At 63.5% G+C, this 20,376-nt stretch overlaps 1 protein-coding gene across 6 annotated transcripts in view; it reads right to left on the reverse strand.

Annotated features, from left to right (window-relative positions):
- The window catches only part of grsf1 (G-rich RNA sequence binding factor 1), a 38,689-nt gene that overhangs the window by 8,970 nt on the left and 9,343 nt on the right, over positions 1-20,376 (reverse strand). For all 6 annotated transcript variants that reach the window (XR_005034776.1, XR_005034773.1, XR_005034775.1 and 3 more), the window contains exon 5: positions 2,536-2,674. Coding sequence is in view for 2 of the 6 variants with exons in the window: in XM_036936578.1 (XP_036792473.1) it covers positions 2,536-2,674 (139 nt within the window). In the remaining 4 variants the exon portion in view is untranslated. The remainder of the gene's footprint in view (positions 1-2,535; positions 2,675-20,376) is intronic.

Here is a 20,376-nt window from a genome sequence, read left to right on the forward strand (position 1 = left end):
GATCCCAGGCTGTGTAGAGGGGGGGGGGGGGTTGATCCCAGGCTGTGTAGAGGGGGGGGGGGGGGGGGTTGATCCCAGGCTGTGTAGAGGGGGGGGGGGGGGGTTGATCCCAGGCTGTGTAGAGGGGGGGTTGATCCCAGGCTGTGTAGAGGGGGGGGGGGGGGGGGGGTTGATCCCAGGCTGTGTAGAGGGGGGGTTGATCCCAGGCTGTGTAGAGGGGGGGGGGGGGGTTGATCCCAGGCTGTGTAGAGGGGGGGGGGGGGGTTGATCCCAGGCTGTGTAGAGGGGGGGTTGATCCCAGGCTGTGTAGAGGGGGGGGGGGGGGGGTTGATCCCAGGCTGTGTAGAGGGGGGGGGGGGGGGGGTTGATCCCAGGCTGTGTAGAGGGGGGGTTGATCCCAGGCTGTGTAGAGGGGGGGTTGATCCCAGGCTGTGTAGAGGGGGGGGTTGATCCCAGGCTGTGTAGAGGGGGGGGGGTTGATCCCAGGCTGTGTAGAGGGGGGGGGTTGATCCCAGGCTGTGTAGAGGGGGGGGGGGGGGGGGGTTGATCCCAGGCTGTGTAGAGGGGGGGTTGATCCCAGGCTGTGTAGAGGGGGGGGGGGGGGGGTTGATCCCAGGCTGTGTAGAGGGGGGGGGGGGGGGGTTGATCCCAGGCTGTGTAGAGGGGGGGGGTTGATCCCAGGCTGTGTAGAGGGGGGGGGGGGGGGGGTTGATCCCAGGCTGTGTAGAGGGGGGGGGGTTGATCCCAGGCTGTGTAGAGGGGGGGGGGGGGGGGGTTGATCCCAGGCTGTGTAGAGGGGGGGGTTGATCCCAGGCTGTGTAGAGGGGGGGTTGATCCCAGGCTGTGTAGAGGGGGGGGTTGATCCCAGGCTGTGTAGAGGGGGGGGGTTGATCCCAGGCTGTGTAGAGGGGGGGGGGGGGGGGTTGATCCCAGGCTGTGTAGAGGGGGGGTTGATCCCAGGCTGTGTAGAGGGGGGGGGGGGGGGGGGTTGATCCCAGGCTGTGTAGAGGGGGGGTTGATCCCAGGCTGTGTAGAGGGGGGGGGGGGGGGTTGATCCCAGGCTGTGTAGAGGGGGGGGGGGGGGGGTTGATCCCAGGCTGTGTAGAGGGGGGGTTGATCCCAGGCTGTGTAGAGGGGGGGGGGGGGGGGGGTTGATCCCAGGCTGTGTAGAGGGGGGGGGGGGGGGTTGATCCCAGGCTGTGTAGAGGGGGGGTTGATCCCAGGCTGTGTAGAGGGGGGGTTGATCCCAGGCTGTGTAGAGGGGGGGGTTGATCCCAGGCTGTGTAGAGGGGGGGGGGGGTTGATCCCAGGCTGTGTAGAGGGGGGGTTGATCCCAGGCTGTGTAGAGGGGGGGGGTTGATCCCAGGCTGTGTAGAGGGGGGGGGGGGGGGTTGATCCCAGGCTGTGTAGAGGGGGGGGGGGGGGGGGGGGGTTGATCCCAGGCTGTGTAGAGGGGGGGGGGGGGGGTTGATCCCAGGCTGTGTCATTACCGGCCGTGATCAGTAGTCCCATAGGGTGGGTACACAATTGGCCCAGCGTTGTCTGGATTAGGGGAGGGGTTGTCCGGATTAGGGGAGGGTTTGGCCCAGCGTTGTCCGGATTAGGGGAGGAGTTGGCCCAGCGCTGTCCGGATTAGGGGAGGAGTTGGCCTTACTTGGCTCATGGCACTCTAGCGACTCCTTGTGACGGGCCGGGCGCCTGCAGGCTGACTTCGGTCGTCAGTTGAACAGTGTTTCCTCTGACACATTGGTGCGGCTGGCTTACGGGTTAAGCGAGCAGGTGTTAAGAAGCGCGGTTTGGCAGGTCATGTTGTTTCCGAGGACGCATAACTCGACCTTCACCTCCCGAGCCCGTTGGGGAGTTGCAGCGTTTAGACAAGATCGAAATTATGAAAAAGGTATTTGATCCATAATGTATGGCACTAAGCTATTTTACCTTTATTTAACTAGGCAAGTCAGTTAAGAACAAATTCGTATTTTCAATGACGGCCTAGTGGGTTAACAGATTTGTACCTTGTCAGCTCGGGGATTTGAACTTGGGGATTTGAACTTGCAACCTTCTTGTCAGCTCGGGGATTTGAACTTGCAACCTTCTGGTTACTAGTCCAACGCTCTAACCACTAGGCTACCCTGCCGCCCCAAGGCTATTTAACTGGGCAAGTCAGTTAAGAACAAATTCTTATTTACAATGACGGCCAAAGCCTAAAGACGCCGGGCCAATTGTGCACCGCCCTATGGGACTCCCAATCACGGCCGGATATGACACAGCCTGGTTTCGAACCAGGGACTCTAGCACTGAGATGCAGATGCCTTAGACCCGCTGTGCCACTCGGGATCCCAAAAACAAAGGAGGGACCAAGTCCATATTAATGAGATGTTGGAGGAACAGGTGTCCACTCACTGTAGCTCTAGATTAAACTCAGAGATTTTGATGGAGATTTGTTGTATTATGCTAATTAGATTATGCTAATTAGATTATGCTAATTATATTTCTGCAGAAATCAACTCCAGAGGTTGAAGGTATGAGTGTTCCTACCGGTTTCCGATGACCTCTCTGTCTCTGGTCAGGGCCTCGTCAGCCTGCTCCTGGGACAGGAACTGGACATAGGCCTCCCCTGAGTTCCTTCCTCTGTGGTCTGTCACTAGAGTCACACCGTCCTCCATCACATCCAGACCTGTAAAGACCAGCAGCTTTATGCCTTGGTTGGGGACATGATAGCCTGGTTCCATACTGGAGTCATTCTATTCTGTTACTTTACATGTGTGTATTCTTGTGTATTGTTAGATATTACTGCACTATTGGAGCTAGGAACACAAGCATTTAGTTACGTAATAACATCTGTTAAATATGTGTATGGACCAATAACATCTGTTAAATATGGACCAATACCATCTGTTAAATATGTGTATGGACCAATAACATCTGTTAAATATGGACCAATAACATCTGTTAAATATGAGTATGGGACCAATAACATCTGTTAAATATGGACCAATAACATCTGTTAAATATGGACCAATACCATCTGTTAAATATGTGTATGGACCAATAACATCTGTTAAATATGGACCAATACCATCTGTTAAATATGTGTATGGACCAATAACATCTGTTAAATATGGACCAATAACATCTGTTAAATATGTGACCAATAACATCTGTTAAATATGTGTATGGACCAATAACATCTGTTAAATATGGACCAATAACATCTGTTAAATATGGACCAATAACATCTGTTAAATATGGACCAATAACATCTGTTAAATATGTGACCAATAACATCTGTTAAATATGTGTATGGACCAATAACATCTGTTAAATATGGACCAATAACATCTGTTAAATATGTGTATGTGACCAATAACATCTGTTAAATATGGACCAATACCATCTGTTAAATATGTGTATGGACCAATAACATCTGTTAAATATGGACCAATAACATCTGTTAAATATGTGACCAATAACATCTGTTAAATATGTGTATGGACCAATAACATCTGTTAAATATGGACCAATAACATCTGTTAAATATGGACCAATAACATCTGTTAAATATGTGTATGGACCAATAACATCTTTTAAATATGGACCAATAACATCTGTTAAATATGGACCAATAACATCTGTTAAATATGTGTATGGACCAATAACATCTGTTAAATATGTGTATGGACCAATAACATCTGATGTGCTGAAACCACTCTTATGATTGACATGCCCTACAAGAAGAGTTGGCTACAGCCCTTACGGTATGAAACCCGACAAGGAGGGACACGACAACCACGTGTGTGTTCTGTTATCAAACTAAATCTGTTAAAGTAGAGGGTGGTAAACGGGGCCCGTTGGGGCAGGGGGTGGTAAACAGGGCCCGTTGGGGCAGAGGGTGGTAAACGGGGCCCGTAGGGGCAGAGGGTGGTAAACGGGGCCTGTTCAGGGGCCCGTTGAGGCAGAGGGTGGTAAACGGGGCCCGTAGGGGCAGAGGGTGGTAAACGGAGCCTGTTCAGGGGCCCGTTGAGGCAGAGGGTGGTAAACGGGGCCTGTTGGGGCAGAGGGTGGTAAACGGGGCCTGTTCAGGGGCCCGTTGAGGCAGAGGGTGGTAAACGGGGCACGTTGGGGCAGAGGGTGGTAAACGGGGCCCATTGGGGCAGAGGGTGGTAAACGGGGCCTGTCCAGGCGCCCGTTGAGGCAGAGGGTGGTAAACGGGGAATGTTCAGGGGCCCGTTGGGGCAGAGGGTGGTAAACGGGGCCTGTTGAGGCAGAGGGTGGTAAACGGGCCTGTTCAGGGGCCCGTTGAGGCAGAGGGAGGTAAACGGGGCCCGTTGGGGCAGAGGGTGGTAAACGGGGCCCGTTGAGGCAGAGGGTGGTAAACGGGGCCCGTTGAGGCAGAGGGTGGTAAACGGGGCCCGTTGAGGCAGAGGGTGGTAAACGGGGCCTGTTGGGGCAGAGGGTGGTAAACGGGGCCCGTTGAGGCAGAGGGTGGTAAACGGGGCCCGTTGGGACAGAGGGTGGTAAACGAGGCCCGTTGGGGCAGAGGGTGGTAAACGGGGCCCGTTGGGGCAGAGGGTGGTAAACGGGGCCCGTTGGGGCAGAGGGTGGTAAACGGGGCCCGTTGGGGCAGAGGGTGGTAAACGGGGCCCGTTGGGGCAGAGGGTGGTAAACGGGGCCTGTTTGGGCAGAGGGTCGTAAACGGGCACGTTGGGGTAGAGGGTGGTAAACGGGGCCCGTTGAGGCAGAGGGTGGTAAACGGGGCCCGTTGAGGCAGAGGGTGGTAAACGGGGCCCGTTGAGGCAGAGGGTGGTAAACGGGGCCCGTTGAGGCAGAGGGTGGTAAACGGGGCCCGTTGAGGCAGAGGGTGGTAAACGGGGCCCGTTGGGACAGAGGGTGGTAAACGAGGCCCGTTGGGGCAGAGGGTGGTAAACGGGGCCCGTTGGGGCAGAGGGTGGTAAACGGGGCCCGTTGGGGCAGAGGGTGGTAAACGGGGCCCGTTGGGGCAGAGGGTGGTAAACGGGGCCCGTTGGGGCAGAGGGTGGTAAACGGGGCCTGTTTGGGCAGAGGGTCGTAAACGGGCACGTTGGGGTAGAGGGTGGTAAACGGGGCATGTTGGGGTAGAGGGTGGTAAACGGGGCCCGTTGGGGCAGAGGGTGGTAAACGGGTTCCGTTGGGGCAGAGGGTGGTAAACGGGGCCTGTTCAGGGGCCCGTTGAGGCAGAGGGTGGTAAACGGGGCCTGTTCAGGGGCCCGTTGGGGCAGAGGGTGGTAAAAGGGGCCTGTTGGGGCAGAGGGTGGTAAACGGGGCCCGTTGGGGCAGAGGGTGGTAAACGGGGCCTGTTCAGGGGCCCGTTGAGGCAGGGGGTGGTAAACAGGGCCTGTTCAGGGGCCCGTTGGGGCAGAGGGTGGTAAACGGGCCCGTTGAGGCAGAGGGTGGTAAACGGGGCCTGTTCAGGGGCCCGTTGAGGCAGAGGGTGGTAAACGGGGCCCATTGAGAAAGAGGGTGGTAAACGAGGCCTTTTGAGGCAGAGGGTGGTAAACGGGGCCCGTTGAGGCAGAGGGTGGTAAACGGGGCCCGTTGAGGCAGAGGGTGGTAAACGGGGCCCGTTAAGGTAGAGGGTGGTAAACGGGGCCTGTTCAGGGGCCCGTTAAGGTAGAGGGTGATAAACGGGGCCTGTTCAGGGGCCCGTTGAGGCAGAGGGTGGTAAACGGGCCTGTTCAGGCAGAGGGTGGTAAACGGGGCATGTTGAGGCAGAGGGTGGTAAACGGGGCCTGTTGGGGCAGAGGGTGGTAAACGGGGCCCATTGGGGCAGAGGGTGGTAAACGGGGCCTGTCCAGGGGCCCGTTGGGGCAGAGGGTGGTAAACGGGGAATGTTCAGGGGCCCGTTGGGGCAGAGGGTGGTAAACGGGGCCTGTTGAGGCAGAGGGTGGTAAACAGGCCTGTTCAGGGGCCCGTTGAGGCAGAGGGAGGTAAACGGGGCCCGTTGGGGCAGAGGGTGGTAAACGGGGCCCGTTGAGGCAGAGGGTGGTAAACGGGGCCCGTTGAGGCAGAGGGTGGTAAACGGGGCCTGTTGGGGCAGAGGGTGGTAAACGGGGCCCGTTGGGGCAGAGGGTGGTAAACGGGGCCTGTCCAGGGGCCCGTTGAGGCAGAGGGTGGTAAACGGTGCCTGTTCAGGGGCCCGTTGGGGCAGAGGGTGGTAAACGGGGCCTGTTGAGGCAGAGGGTGGTAAACGGGCCTGTTCAGGGGCCCGTTGAGGCAGAGGGAGGTAAACGGGGCCCGTTGGGGCAGAGGGTGGTAAACGGGGCCCGTTGAGGCAGAGGGTGGTAAACGGGGCCCGTTGGGGCAGAGGGTGGTAAACGGGGCCCGTTGGGGCAGAGGGTGGTAAACGGGGCCCGTTGGGGCAGAGGGTGGTAAACGGGGCCCGTTGGGGCAGAGGGGGGTAAACGGGGCCCGTTGGCGCAGAGGGTGGTAACCGGGCCCGTTGGGGCAGAGGGTGGTAACCGGGCCCGTTGGGGCAGAGGGTGGTAAACGGGGCCCGTTGGGGCAGAGGGTGGTAAACGGGGCCCGTTGGGGCAGAGGGTGGTAAACGGGGCCCGTTGAGGCAGAGGGTGGTAAACGGGGCCCGTTGAGGCAGAGGGTGGTAAACGGGGCCCGTTGGGGCAGAGGGTGGTAAACGGGGCCCGTTGGGGCAGAGGGTGGTAAACGGGGCCCGTTGGGGCAGAGGGTGGTAAACGGGGCCCGTTGGGGCAGAGGGTGGTAAACGGGGCCCGTTGAGGCAGAGGGTGGTAAACGGGGCCCGTTGAGGCAGAGGGTGGTAAACGGGGCCCGTTGGGGCAGAGGGTGGTAAACGGGGCCCGTTGAGGCAGAGGGTGGTAAACGGGGCCCGTTGAGGCAGAGGGTGGTAAACGGGGCCCGTTGGGGCAGAGGGTGGTAAACGGGGCCCGTTGAGGCAGAGGGTGGTAAACGGAGCCCGTTGAGGCAGAGGGTGGTAAACGGGGCCCGTTGAGGCAGAGGGTGGTAAACGGGGCCCGTTGGGGCAGAGGGTGGTAACCGGGCCCGTTGGCGCAGAGGGTGGTAACCGGGCCCGTTGGCGCAGAGGGTGGTAACCGGGGCCCGTTGGGGCAGAGGGTGGTAAACGGGGCCCGTTGGGGCAGAGGGTGGTAAACGGGGCCCGTTGGGGCAGAGGGTGGTAAACGGGGCCCGTTGAGGCAGAGGGTGGTAAACGGAGCCCGTTGAGGCAGAGGGTGGTAAACGGGGCCCTTTGAGGCAGAGGGTGGTAAACGGGGCCCGTTGAGGCAGAGGGTGGTAAACGGGGCCTGTTCAAGGGGCCCGTTGGGGCAGAGGGTGGTAAAAGGGGCCTGTTGGGGCAGAGGGTGGTAAACGGGGCCCGTTGGGGCAGAGGGTGGTAAACGGGGCCTGTTCAGGGGCCCGTTGAGGCAGAGGGTGGTAAACGGGGCCTGTTGAGGGGCCCGTTGAGGCAGAGGGTGGTAAACGGGGCACGATGGGGCAGAGGGTGGTAAACGGGGCCTGTCCAGGGGCCCGTTGGGGCAGAGGGTGGTAAACGGGGCCTGAGGGTGGGGCAGAGGGTGGTAAACGGGCCCGTTGGGGCAGAGGGTGGTAAACGGGCCCGTTGGGGCAGAGGGTGGTAAACGGGGCCGTTGGGGTAGAGGGTGGTAAACGGGGCCCGTTGAGGCAGAGGGTGGTAAACGGGGCCCGTTGGCACAGAGGGTGGTAAACGGGGCCTGTTCAGGGGCCCGTTGAGGCAGAGGGTGGTAAACGGGGCCCGTTGGGGCAGAGGGTGATAAACGGGTCCCGTTGGCGCAGAGGGTGGTAAACGGGGCCTGTTCAGGGGCCCGTAGAAGGCAGAGGGTGGTAAACGGGCCTGTTCAGGCAGAGGGTGGTAAACGGGGCCTGTTGGGGTAGAGGGTGGTAAACGGGGCCCGTTGAGGCAGAGGGTGGTAAACGGGGCCCGTTGGGGTAGAGGGTGGTAAACGGGCCCGTTCAGGGGCCCGTTGAGGCAGAGGGAGGTAAACGGGGCCCGTTGGGGCAGAGGGTGGTAAACGGGGCCTGTTGAGGCAGAGCGTGGTAAACGGGGCCTGTTGGGGCAGAGGGTGGTAAACGGGGCCCATTGGGGCAGAGGGTGGTAAACGGGGCCTGTCCAGGGGCCCGTTGAGGCAGAGGGTGGTAAACAGGGAATGTCCTCCCCAACGGGCCCCGTTGGGGCAGAGGGTGGTAAACGGGCCCGTTGGGACAGAGGGTGGTAAACGGGGCCCGTTGGGGTAGAGGGTGGTAAACGGGGCCCGTTGGGGCAGAGGGTGGTAAACGGGGCCCGTTGAGGCAGAGGGTGGTAAACGGGGCCCGTTGAGGCAGAGGGTGGTAAACGGGGCCCGTTGAGGCAGAGGGTGGTAAACGGGGCCTGTTCAGGGGCCCGTTGAGGCAGAGGGTGGTAAACGGGGCCTGTCCAGGGGCCCGTTGGGGCAGAGGGTGCTAAACGGGGCCTGTTGAGGCAGAGGGTGGTAAACGGGGCCTGTTCAGGGGCCCGTTGAGGCAGAGGGTGGTAAACGGGGCCCGTTGAGGCAGAGGGTGGTAAAAGGGGCCTGTTGGGGCAGAGGGTGGTAAACGGGGCCCGTTGGGGCAGAGGGTGGTAAACGGGGCCCGTTGAGGCAGAGGGTGGTAAACGGGGCCCGTTGAGGCAGAGGGTGGTAAACGGGGCCCGTTGAGGCAGAGGGTGGTAAACGGGGCCTGTTCAGGGGCCCGTTGAGGCATAGGGTGGTAAACGGGGCCCGTTGAGGCAGAGGGTGGTAAACGGGGACCGTTGAGGCAGAGGGTGGTAAACGGGGCCCGTTGAGGCAGAGGGTGGTAAACGGGGCCCGTTGGCACAGAGGGTGGTAAACGGGGCCTGTTCAGGGGCCCGTTGAGGCAGAGGGTGGTAAACGGGGCCCGTTGGGGCAGAGGGTGATAAACGGGTCCCGTTGGCGCAGAGGGTGGTAAACGGGGCCTGTTCAGGGGCCCGTAGAAGGCAGAGGGTGGTAAACGGGCCTGTTCAGGCAGAGGGTGGTAAACGGGGCCTGTTGGGGTAGAGGGTGGTAAACGGGGCCCGTTGAGGCAGAGGGTGGTAAACGGGGCCCGTTGGGGTAGAGGGTGGTAAACGGGCCCGTTCAGGGGCCCGTTGAGGCAGAGGGAGGTAAACGGGGCCCGTTGGGGCAGAGGGTGGTAAACGGGGCCTGTTGAGGCAGAGCGTGGTAAACGGGGCCTGTTGGGGCAGAGGGTGGTAAACGGGGCCCATTGGGGCAGAGGGTGGTAAACGGGGCCTGTCCAGGGGCCCGTTGAGGCAGAGGGTGGTAAACAGGGAATGTCCTCCCCAACGGGCCCCGTTGGGGCAGAGGGTGGTAAACGGGCCCGTTGGGACAGAGGGTGGTAAACGGGGCCCGTTGGGGTAGAGGGTGGTAAACGGGGCCCGTTGGGGCAGAGGGTGGTAAACGGGGCCCGTTGAGGCAGAGGGTGGTAAACGGGGCCCGTTGAGGCAGAGGGTGGTAAACGGGGCCCGTTGAGGCAGAGGGTGGTAAACGGGGCCTGTTCAGGGGCCCGTTGAGGCAGAGGGTGGTAAACGGGGCCTGTCCAGGGGCCCGTTGGGGCAGAGGGTGCTAAACGGGGCCTGTTGAGGCAGAGGGTGGTAAACGGGGCCTGTTCAGGGGCCCGTTGAGGCAGAGGGTGGTAAACGGGGCCCGTTGAGGCAGAGGGTGGTAAAAGGGGCCTGTTGGGGCAGAGGGTGGTAAACGGGGCCCGTTGGGGCAGAGGGTGGTAAACGGGGCCCGTTGAGGCAGAGGGTGGTAAACGGGGCCCGTTGAGGCAGAGGGTGGTAAACGGGGCCCGTTGAGGCAGAGGGTGGTAAACGGGGCCTGTTCAGGGGCCCGTTGAGGCATAGGGTGGTAAACGGGGCCCGTTGAGGCAGAGGGTGGTAAACGGGGACCGTTGAGGCAGAGGGTGGTAAACGGGGCCCGTTGGGGCAGAGGGTGGTAAACGGAGCCCGTTGAGGCAGAGGGTGGTAAACGGGGCCTGTTGGGGCAGAGGGTGGTAAACGGGGCCCATTGGGGCAGAGGGTGGTAAACGGGGCCTGTCCAGGGGCCCGTTGAGGCAGAGGGTGGTAAACAGGGAATGTCCTCCCCAACGGGCCCCGTTGGGGCAGAGGGTGGTAAACGGGCCCGTTGGGACAGAGGGTGGTAAACGGGGCCCGTTGGGGTAGAGGGTGGTAAACGGGGCCCGTTGGGGCAGAGGGTGGTAAACGGGGCCCGTTGAGGCAGAGGGTGGTAAACGGGGCCCGTTGAGGCAGAGGGTGGTAAACGGGGCCCGTTGAGGCAGAGGGTGGTAAACGGGGCCTGTTCAGGGGCCCGTTGAGGCAGAGGGTGGTAAACGGGGCCTGTCCAGGGGCCCGTTGGGGCAGAGGGTGCTAAACGGGGCCTGTTGAGGCAGAGGGTGGTAAACGGGGCCTGTTCAGGGGCCCGTTGAGGCAGAGGGTGGTAAACGGGGCCCGTTGAGGCAGAGGGTGGTAAAAGGGGCCTGTTGGGGCAGAGGGTGGTAAACGGGGCCCGTTGGGGCAGAGGGTGGTAAACGGGGCCCGTTGAGGCAGAGGGTGGTAAACGGGGCCCGTTGAGGCAGAGGGTGGTAAACGGGGCCCGTTGAGGCAGAGGGTGGTAAACGGGGCCTGTTCAGGGGCCCGTTGAGGCATAGGGTGGTAAACGGGGCCCGTTGAGGCAGAGGGTGGTAAACGGGGACCGTTGAGGCAGAGGGTGGTAAACGGGGCCCGTTGAGGCAGAGGGTGGTAAACGGGGCCCGTTGGCACAGAGGGTGGTAAACGGGGCCTGTTCAGGGGCCCGTTGAGGCAGAGGGTGGTAAACGGGGCCCGTTGGGGCAGAGGGTGATAAACGGGTCCCGTTGGCGCAGAGGGTGGTAAACGGGGCCTGTTCAGGGGCCCGTAGAAGGCAGAGGGTGGTAAACGGGCCTGTTCAGGCAGAGGGTGGTAAACGGGGCCTGTTGGGGTAGAGGGTGGTAAACGGGGCCCGTTGAGGCAGAGGGTGGTAAACGGGGCCCGTTGGGGTAGAGGGTGGTAAACGGGCCCGTTCAGGGGCCCGTTGAGGCAGAGGGAGGTAAACGGGGCCCGTTGGGGCAGAGGGTGGTAAACGGGGCCTGTTGAGGCAGAGCGTGGTAAACGGGGCCTGTTGGGGCAGAGGGTGGTAAACGGGGCCCATTGGGGCAGAGGGTGGTAAACGGGGCCTGTCCAGGGGCCCGTTGAGGCAGAGGGTGGTAAACAGGGAATGTCCTCCCCAACGGGCCCCGTTGGGGCAGAGGGTGGTAAACGGGCCCGTTGGGACAGAGGGTGGTAAACGGGGCCCGTTGGGGTAGAGGGTGGTAAACGGGGCCCGTTGGGGCAGAGGGTGGTAAACGGGGCCCGTTGAGGCAGAGGGTGGTAAACGGGGCCCGTTGAGGCAGAGGGTGGTAAACGGGGCCCGTTGAGGCAGAGGGTGGTAAACGGGGCCTGTTCAGGGGCCCGTTGAGGCAGAGGGTGGTAAACGGGGCCTGTCCAGGGGCCCGTTGGGGCAGAGGGTGCTAAACGGGGCCTGTTGAGGCAGAGGGTGGTAAACGGGGCCTGTTCAGGGGCCCGTTGAGGCAGAGGGTGGTAAACGGGGCCCGTTGAGGCAGAGGGTGGTAAAAGGGGCCTGTTGGGGCAGAGGGTGGTAAACGGGGCCCGTTGGGGCAGAGGGTGGTAAACGGGGCCCGTTGAGGCAGAGGGTGGTAAACGGGGCCCGTTGAGGCAGAGGGTGGTAAACGGGGCCCGTTGAGGCAGAGGGTGGTAAACGGGGCCTGTTCAGGGGCCCGTTGAGGCATAGGGTGGTAAACGGGGCCCGTTGAGGCAGAGGGTGGTAAACGGGGACCGTTGAGGCAGAGGGTGGTAAACGGGGCCCGTTGGGGCAGAGGGTGGTAAACGGAGCCCGTTGAGGCAGAGGGTGGTAAACGGGGCCCGTTGAGGCAGAGGGTGGTAAACGGGGCCCGTTGAGGCAGAGGGTGGTAAACGGGGCCTGTTCAGGGGCCCGTTGGGGCGAAGGGTGGTAAAAGGGGCCTGTTGGGGCAGAGGGTGGTAAACGGGGCCCGTTGGGGCAGAGGGTGGTAAACGGGGCCTGTTCAGGGGCCCGTTGAGGCAGAGGGTGGTAAACGGGGCCTGTTTAGGGGCCCGTTGAGGCAGAGGGTGGTAAACGGGGCACGATGGGGCAGAGGGTGGTAAACGGGGCCTGTCCAGGGGCCCGTTGGGGCAGAGGGTGGTAAACGGGGCCTGAGGGTGGGGCAGAGGGTGGTAAACGGGCCCGTTGGGGCAGAGGGTGGTAAACGGGGCCCGTTGGGGCAGAGGGTGGTAAACGGGGCCGTTGGGGTAGAGGGTGGTAAACGGGGCCCGTTGAGGCAGAGGGTGGTAAACGGGGCCCGTTGGCGCAGAGGGTGGTAAACGGGGCCTGTTCAGGGGCCCGTTGAGGCAGAGGGTGGTAAACGGGGCCTGTTCAGGGGCCCGTTGAGGCAGAGGGTGGTAAACGGGGCACGTTGGGGCAGAGGGTGGTAAACGGGGCCTGTTCAGGGGCCCGTTGGGGCAGAGGGTGGTAAAAGGGGCCTGTTGGGGCAGAGGGTGGTAAAAGGGGCCTGTTGGGGCAGAGGGTGGTAAACGGGGCCCGTTGGGGCAGAGGGTGGTAAACGGGGCCCGTTGAGGCAGAGGGTGGTAAACGGGGCCCGTTGAGGCAGAGGGTGGTAAACGGGGCCCGTTGAGGCAGAGGGTGGTAAACGGGGCCTGTTCAGGGGCCCGTTGAGGCATAGGGTGGTAAACGGGGCCCGTTGAGGCAGAGGGTGGTAAACGGGGCCCGTTGAGGCAGAGGGTGGTAAACGGGGCCCGTTGGGGCAGAGGGTGGTAAACGGAGCCCGTTGAGGCAGAGGGTGGTAAACGGGGCCCGTTGAGGCAGAGGGTGGTAAACGGGGCCCGTTGAGGCAGAGGGTGGTAAACGGGGCCTGTTCAGGGGCCCGTTGGGGCAGGGGGTGGTAAAAGGGGCCTGTTGGGGCAGAGGGTGGTAAACGGGGCCCGTTGGGGCAGAGGGTGGTAAACGGGGCCTGTTCAGGGGCCCGTTGAGGCAGAGGGTGGTAAACGGGGCCTGTTCAGGGGCCCGTTGAGGCAGAGGGTGGTAAACGGGGCACGTTGGGGCAGAGGGTGGTAAACGGGGCCTGTCCAGGGGCCCGTTGGGGCAGAGGGTGGTAAACGGGGCCTGAGGGTGGGGCAGAGGGTGGTAAACGGGCCCGTTGGGGCAGAAGGTGGTAAACGGGCCCGTTGGGGCAGAGGGTGGTAAACGGGCCCGTTGGGGCAGAGGGTGGTAAACGGGCCGTTGGGGTAGAGGGTGGTAAACGGGGCCCGTTGAGGCAGAGGGTGGTAAACGGGGCCCGTTGGGGCAGAGGGTGGTAAACGGGGCACGTTGGGGCAGAGGGTGGTAAACGGGGCCTGTTCAGGGGCCCGTTGGGGCAGAGGGTGGTAAACGGGGCCCGTTGGGGCAGAGGGTGGTAAACGGGGCCTGTTCAGGGGCCCGGTGAGGCAGAGGGTGGTAAACGGGGCCTGTTCAGGGGCCCGTTGAGGCAGAGGGTGGTAAACGGGGCACATTGGGGCAGAGGGTGGTAAACGGGGCCTGTCCAGGGGCCCGTTGGGGCAGAGGGTGGTAAACGGGGCCTGAGGGTGGGGCAGAGGGTGGTAAACGGGCCTGTTGGGGCAGAGGGTGGTAAACGGGGCCGTTGGGGTAGAGGGTGGTAAACGGGGCCCGTTGAGGCAGAGGGTGGTAAACGGGGCCCGTTGGGACAGAGGGTGGTAAACGGGGCCCGTTGGGGCAGAGGGTGGTAAACGGGGCCCGTTGGGGCAGAGGGTGGTAAACGGGGCCCGTTGGCGCAGAGGGTGGTAAACGGGGCCCGTTGGGGAGGAGGGTGGTAAACGGGGCCCGTTGGAGAGGAGGGGGGTAAACGGGGCCCGTTGGCGCAGAGGGTGGTAAACGGGGCCCGTTGGGGCAGAGGGTGGTAAACGGGGCCCATTGTGGCAGAGGGTGGTAAACGGGGCCTGTCCAGGGGCCCGTTGGGGCAGAGGGTGCTAAACGGGGCCTGTTGAGGCAGAGGGTGGTAAACGGGGCCTGTTCAGGGGCCCGTTGAGGCAGAGGGTGGTAAACGGGGCCCGTTGAGGCAGAGGGTGGTAAAAGGGGCCTGTTGGGGCAGAGGGTGGTAAACGGGGCCCGTTGGGGCAGAGGGTGGTAAACGTGGCCCGTTGAGGCAGAGGGTGGTAAACGGGGCCCGTTGAGGCAGAGGGTGGTAAACGGGGCCCGTTGAGGCAGAGGGTGGTAAACGGGGCCTGTTCAGGGGCCCGTTGAGGCATAGGGTGGTAAACGGGGCCCGTTGAGGCAGAGGGTGGTAAACGGGGCCCGTTGAGGCAGAGGGTGGTAAACGGGGCCCGTTGGGGCAGAGGGTGGTAAACGGGGCCTGTCCAGGGGCCCGTTGGGGCAGAGGGTGCTAAACGGGGCCTGTTGAGGCAGAGGGTGGTAAACGGGGCCTGTTCAGGGGTCCGTTGAGGCAGAGGGTGGTAAACGGGGCCCGTTGAGGCAGAGGGTGGTAAAAGGGGCCTGTTCAGGGGCCCGTTGAGGCATAGGGTGGTAAACGGGGCCCGTTGAGGCAGAGGGTGGTAAACGGGGCCCGTTGAGGCAGAGGGTGGTAAACGGGGCCCGTTGGGGCAGAGGGTGGTAAACGGAGCCCGTTGAGGCAGAGGGTGGTAAACGGGGCCCGTTGAGGCAGAGGGTGGTAAAAGGGGCCTGTTGGGGCAGAGGGTGGTAAACGGGGCCCGTTGGGGCAGAGGGTGGTAAACGGGGCCTGTTCAGGGGCCCGTTGAGGCAGAGGGTGGTAAACGGGGCACGTTGGGGCAGAGGGTGGTAAAAGGGGCCTGTTGGGGCAGAGGGTGGTAAACGGGGCCCGTTGGGGCAGAGGGTGGTAAACGGGGCCTGTTCAGGGGCCCGTTGAGGCAGAGGGTGGTAAACGGGGCCTGTTCAGGGGCCCGTTGAGGCAGAGGGTGGTAAACGGGGCCCGTTGGGGCAGAGGGTGGTAAACGGGGCCCGTTGGCGCAGAGGGTGGTAAACGGGGCCCGTTGGGGAGGAGGGTGGTAAACGGGGCCCGTTGGGGAGGAGGGTGGTAAACGGGGCCCGTTGGCGCAGAGGGTGGTAAACGGGGCCCGTTGGGGCAGAGGGTGGTAAACGGGGCCTGTCCAGGGGCCCGTTGGGGCAGAGGGTGCTAAACGGGGCCTGTTGAGGCAGAGGGTGGTAAACGGCCTTGTTCAGGGGCCCGTTGAGGCAGAGGGAGGAAAAACGGGGCCCGTTGGGGCAGAGGGTGGTAAACGGAGCCCGTTGAGGCAGAGGGTGGTAAACGGGGCCCGTTGGGGCAGAGGGTGGTAAACGGGGCCTGTTCAGGGGCCCGTTGAGGCAGAGGGTGGTAAACGGGGCCCGTTGAGGCAGAGGGTGGTAAACGGGGCCCGTTGAGGCAGAGGGTGGTAAACGGGGCCCGTTGGCGCAGAGGGTGGTAAACGGGGCCTGTTCAGGGGCCCGTTGAGGCAGAGGGTGGTAAACGGGGCCTGTTCAGGGGCCCGTTGAGGCAGAGGGTGGTAAACGGGGCACGTTGGGGCAGAGGGTGGTAAACGGGGCCTGTCCAGGGGCCCGTTGGGGCAGAGGGTGGTAAACGGGGCCTGAGGGTGGGGCAGAGGGTGGTAAACGGGCCCGTTGGGGCAGAGGGTGGTAAACGGGCCAGTTGGGGCAGAGGGTGGTAAACGGGGCCGTTGGGGTAGAGGGTGGTAAACGGGGCCCGTTGGGGCAGAGGGTGGTAAACGGGGCCCGTTGGGGCAGAGGGTGGTAAACGGGGCCCGTTGGGGAGGAGGGTGGTAAACGGGGCCCGTTGGGGAGGAGGGTGGTAAACGGGGCCCGTTGGGGCAGAGGGTGGTAAACGGGGCCGTTGGGGTAGAGGGTGGTAAACGGGGCCCGTTGGGGCAGAGGGTGGTAAACGGAGCCCGTTGAGGCAGAGGGTGGTAAACGGGGCCCGTTGAGGCAGAGGGTGGTAAACGGGGCCCGTTGAGGCAGAGGGTGGTAAACGGGGCCTGTTCAGGGGCCCGTTGGGGCAGGGGGTGGTAAAAGGGGCCTGTTGGGGCAGAGGGTGGTAAACGGGGCCCGTTGGGGCAGAGGGTGGTAAACGGGGCCTGTTCAGGGGCCCGTTGAGGCAGAGGGTGGTAAACGGGGCCTGTTCAGGGGCCCGTTGAGGCAGAGGGTGGTAAACGGGGCACGTTGGGGCAGAGGGTGGTAAACGGGGCCTGTCCAGGGGCCCGTTGGGGCAGAGGGTGGTAAACGGGGCCTGAGGGTGGGGCAGAGGGTGGTAAACGGGCCCGTTGGGGCAGAAGGTGGTAAACGGGCCCGTTGGGGCAGAGGGTGGTAAACGGGCCCGTTGGGGCAGAGGGTGGTAAACGGGCCGTTGGGGTAGAGGGTGGTAAACGGGGCCCGTTGAGGCAGAGGGTGGTAAACGGGGCCCGTTGGGGCAGAGGGTGGTAAACGGGGCACGTTGGGGCAGAGGGTGGTAAACGGGGCCTGTTCAGGGGCCCGTTGGGGCAGAGGGTGGTAAACGGGGCCCGTTGGGGCAGAGGGTGGTAAACGGGGCCTGTTCAGGGGCCCGGTGAGGCAGAGGGTGGTAAACGGGGCCTGTTCAGGGGCCCGTTGAGGCAGAGGGTGGTAAACGGGGCACATTGGGGCAGAGGGTGGTAAACGGGGCCTGTCCAGGGGCCCGTTGGGGCAGAGGGTGGTAAACGGGGCCTGAGGGTGGGGCAGAGGGTGGTAAACGGGCCTGTTGGGGCAGAGGGTGGTAAACGGGGCCGTTGGGGTAGAGGGTGGTAAACGGGGCCCGTTGAGGCAGAGGGTGGTAAACGGGGCCCGTTGGGACAGAGGGTGGTAAACGGGGCCCGTTGGGGCAGAGGGTGGTAAACGGGGCCCGTTGGGGCAGAGGGTGGTAAACGGGGCCCGTTGGCGCAGAGGGTGGTAAACGGGGCCCGTTGGGGAGGAGGGTGGTAAACGGGGCCCGTTGGAGAGGAGGGGGGTAAACGGGGCCCGTTGGCGCAGAGGGTGGTAAACGGGGCCCGTTGGGGCAGAGGGTGGTAAACGGGGCCCATTGTGGCAGAGGGTGGTAAACGGGGCCTGTCCAGGGGCCCGTTGGGGCAGAGGGTGCTAAACGGGGCCTGTTGAGGCAGAGGGTGGTAAACGGGGCCTGTTCAGGGGCCCGTTGAGGCAGAGGGTGGTAAACGGGGCCCGTTGAGGCAGAGGGTGGTAAAAGGGGCCTGTTGGGGCAGAGGGTGGTAAACGGGGCCCGTTGGGGCAGAGGGTGGTAAACGTGGCCCGTTGAGGCAGAGGGTGGTAAACGGGGCCCGTTGAGGCAGAGGGTGGTAAACGGGGCCCGTTGAGGCAGAGGGTGGTAAACGGGGCCTGTTCAGGGGCCCGTTGAGGCATAGGGTGGTAAACGGGGCCCGTTGAGGCAGAGGGTGGTAAACGGGGCCCGTTGAGGCAGAGGGTGGTAAACGGGGCCCGTTGGCGCAGAGGGTGGTAAACGGGGCCCGTTGGGGCAGAGGGTGGTAAACGGGGCCTGTCCAGGGGCCCGTTGGGGCAGAGGGTGCTAAACGGGGCCTGTTGAGGCAGAGGGTGGTAAACGGGGCCTGTTCAGGGGCCCGTTGAGGCAGAGGGTGGTAAACGGGGCCCGTTGAGGCAGAGGGTGGTAAAAGGGGCCTGTTCAGGGGCCCGTTGAGGCATAGGGTGGTAAACGGGGCCCGTTGAGGCAGAGGGTGGTAAACGGGGCCCGTTGAGGCAGAGGGTGGTAAACGGGGCCCGTTGGGGCAGAGGGTGGTAAACGGAGCCCGTTGAGGCAGAGGGTGGTAAACGGGGCCCGTTGAGGCAGAGGGTGGTAAAAGGGGCCTGTTGGGGCAGAGGGTGGTAAACGGGGCCCGTTGGGGCAGAGGGTGGTAAACGGGGCCTGTTCAGGGGCCCGTTGAGGCAGAGGGTGCTAAACGGGGCCTGTTCAGGGGCCCGTTGAGGCAGAGGGTGGTAAACGGGGCACGTTGGGGCAGAGGGTGGTAAAAGGGGCCTGTTGGGGCAGAGGGTGGTAAACGGGGCCCGTTGGGGCAGAGGGTGGTAAACGGGGCCTGTTCAGGGGCCCGTTGAGGCAGAGGGTGGTAAACGGGGCCTGTTCAGGGGCCCGTTGAGGCAGAGGGTGGTAAACGGGGCCCGTTGGGGCAGAGGGTGGTAAACGGGGCCCGTTGGCGCAGAGGGTGGTAAACGGGGCCCGTTGGGGAGGAGGGTGGTAAACGGGGCCCGTTGGGGAGGAGGGTGGTAAACGGGGCCCGTTGGCGCAGAGGGTGGTAAACGGGGCCCGTTGGGGCAGAGGGTGGTAAACGGGGCCTGTCCAGGGGCCCGTTGGGGCAGAGGGTGCTAAACGGGGCCTGTTGAGGCAGAGGGTGGTAAACGGCCTTGTTCAGGGGCCCGTTGAGGCAGAGGGAGGAAAAACGGGGCCCGTTGGGGCAGAGGGTGGTAAACGGAGCCCGTTGAGGCAGAGGGTGGTAAACGGGGCCCGTTGGGGCAGAGGGTGGTAAACGGGGCCTGTTCAGGGGCCCGTTGAGGCAGAGGGTGGTAAACGGGGCCCGTTGAGGCAGAGGGTGGTAAACGGGGCCCGTTGAGGCAGAGGGTGGTAAACGGGGCCCGTTGGCGCAGAGGGTGGTAAACGGGGCCTGTTCAGGGGCCCGTTGAGGCAGAGGGTGGTAAACGGGGCCTGTTCAGGGGCCCGTTGAGGCAGAGGGTGGTAAACGGGGCACGTTGGGGCAGAGGGTGGTAAACGGGGCCTGTCCAGGGGCCCGTTGGGGCAGAGGGTGGTAAACGGGGCCTGAGGGTGGGGCAGAGGGTGGTAAACGGGCCCGTTGGGGCAGAGGGTGGTAAACGGGCCAGTTGGGGCAGAGGGTGGTAAACGGGGCCGTTGGGGTAGAGGGTGGTAAACGGGGCCCGTTGGGGCAGAGGGTGGTAAACGGGGCCCGTTGGGGCAGAGGGTGGTAAACGGGGCCCGTTGGGGAGGAGGGTGGTAAACGGGGCCCGTTGGGGAGGAGGGTGGTAAACGGGGCCCGTTGGGGCAGAGGGTGGTAAACGGGGCCCATTGGGGCAGAGGGTGGTAAACGGGGCCTGTCCAGGGGCCCGTTGGGGCAGAGGGTGCTAAACGGGGCCTGTTGAGGCAGAGGGTGGTAAACGGCCTTGTTCAGGGGCCCGTTGAGGCAGAGGGAGGAAAAACGGGGCCCGTTGGGGCAGAGGGTGGTAAACGGAGCCCGTTGAGGCAGAGGGTGGTAAACGGGGCCCGTTGGGGCAGAGGGTGGTAAACGGGGTCCGTTGAGGCAGAGGGTGGTAAACGGGGCCCGTTGAGGCAGAGGGTGGTAAACGGGGCCCGTTGAGGCAGAGGGTGGTAAACGGGGCCTGTTCAGGGGCCCGTTGAGGCAGAGGGTGGTAAACGGGGCCCGTTGAGGCAGAGGGTGGTAAACGGGGCCCGTTGAGGCAGAGGGTGGTAAACGGGGCCCGTTGGGGCAGAGGGTGGTAAACGGAGCCCGTTGAGGCAGAGGGTGGTAAACGGGGCCCGTTGAGGCAGAGGGTGGTAAACGGGGCCTGTTCAGGGGCCCGTTGGGGCAGAGGGTGGTAAAAGGGGCCTGTTGGGGCAGAGGGTGGTAAACGGGGCCCGTTGGGGCAGAGGGTGGTAAACGGGGCCCGTTGAGGCAGAGGGTGGTAAACGGGGCCCGTTGGGGCAGAGGGTGGTAAACGGAGCCCGTTGAGGCAGAGGGTGGTAAACGGGGCCCGTTGAGGCAGAGGGTGGTAAACGGGGCCTGTTCAGGGGCCCGTTGGGGCAGAGGGTGGTAAAAGGGGCCTGTTGGGGCAGAGGGTGGTAAACGGGGCCCGTTGGGGCAGAGGGTGGTAAACGGGGCCTGTTCAGGGGCCCGTTGAGGCAGAGGGTGGAAAACGGGGCCTGCTCAGGGGCCTGTTGAGGCAGAGGGTGGTAAACGGGGCCCGTTGGCGCAGAGGGTGGTAAACGGGGCCCGTTGGGGAGGAGGGTGGTAAACGGGGCCCGTTGGGGAGGAGGGTGGTAAACGGGGCCCGTTGGCGCAGAGGGTGGTAAACGGGGCCCGTTGGGGCAGAGGGTGGTAAACGGGGCCCGTTGGGGAGGAGGGTGGTAAACGGGGCCCGTTGGGGAGGAGGGTGGTAAACGGGGCCCGTTGAGGCAGAGGGTGGTAAACGG

The sequence above is a fragment of the Oncorhynchus mykiss genome, chromosome 11 (genome assembly GCF_013265735.2).
Source record: "Oncorhynchus mykiss isolate Arlee chromosome 11, USDA_OmykA_1.1, whole genome shotgun sequence".
In the NCBI taxonomy this organism is placed as follows: Eukaryota; Metazoa; Chordata; class Actinopteri; order Salmoniformes; family Salmonidae; genus Oncorhynchus; species Oncorhynchus mykiss.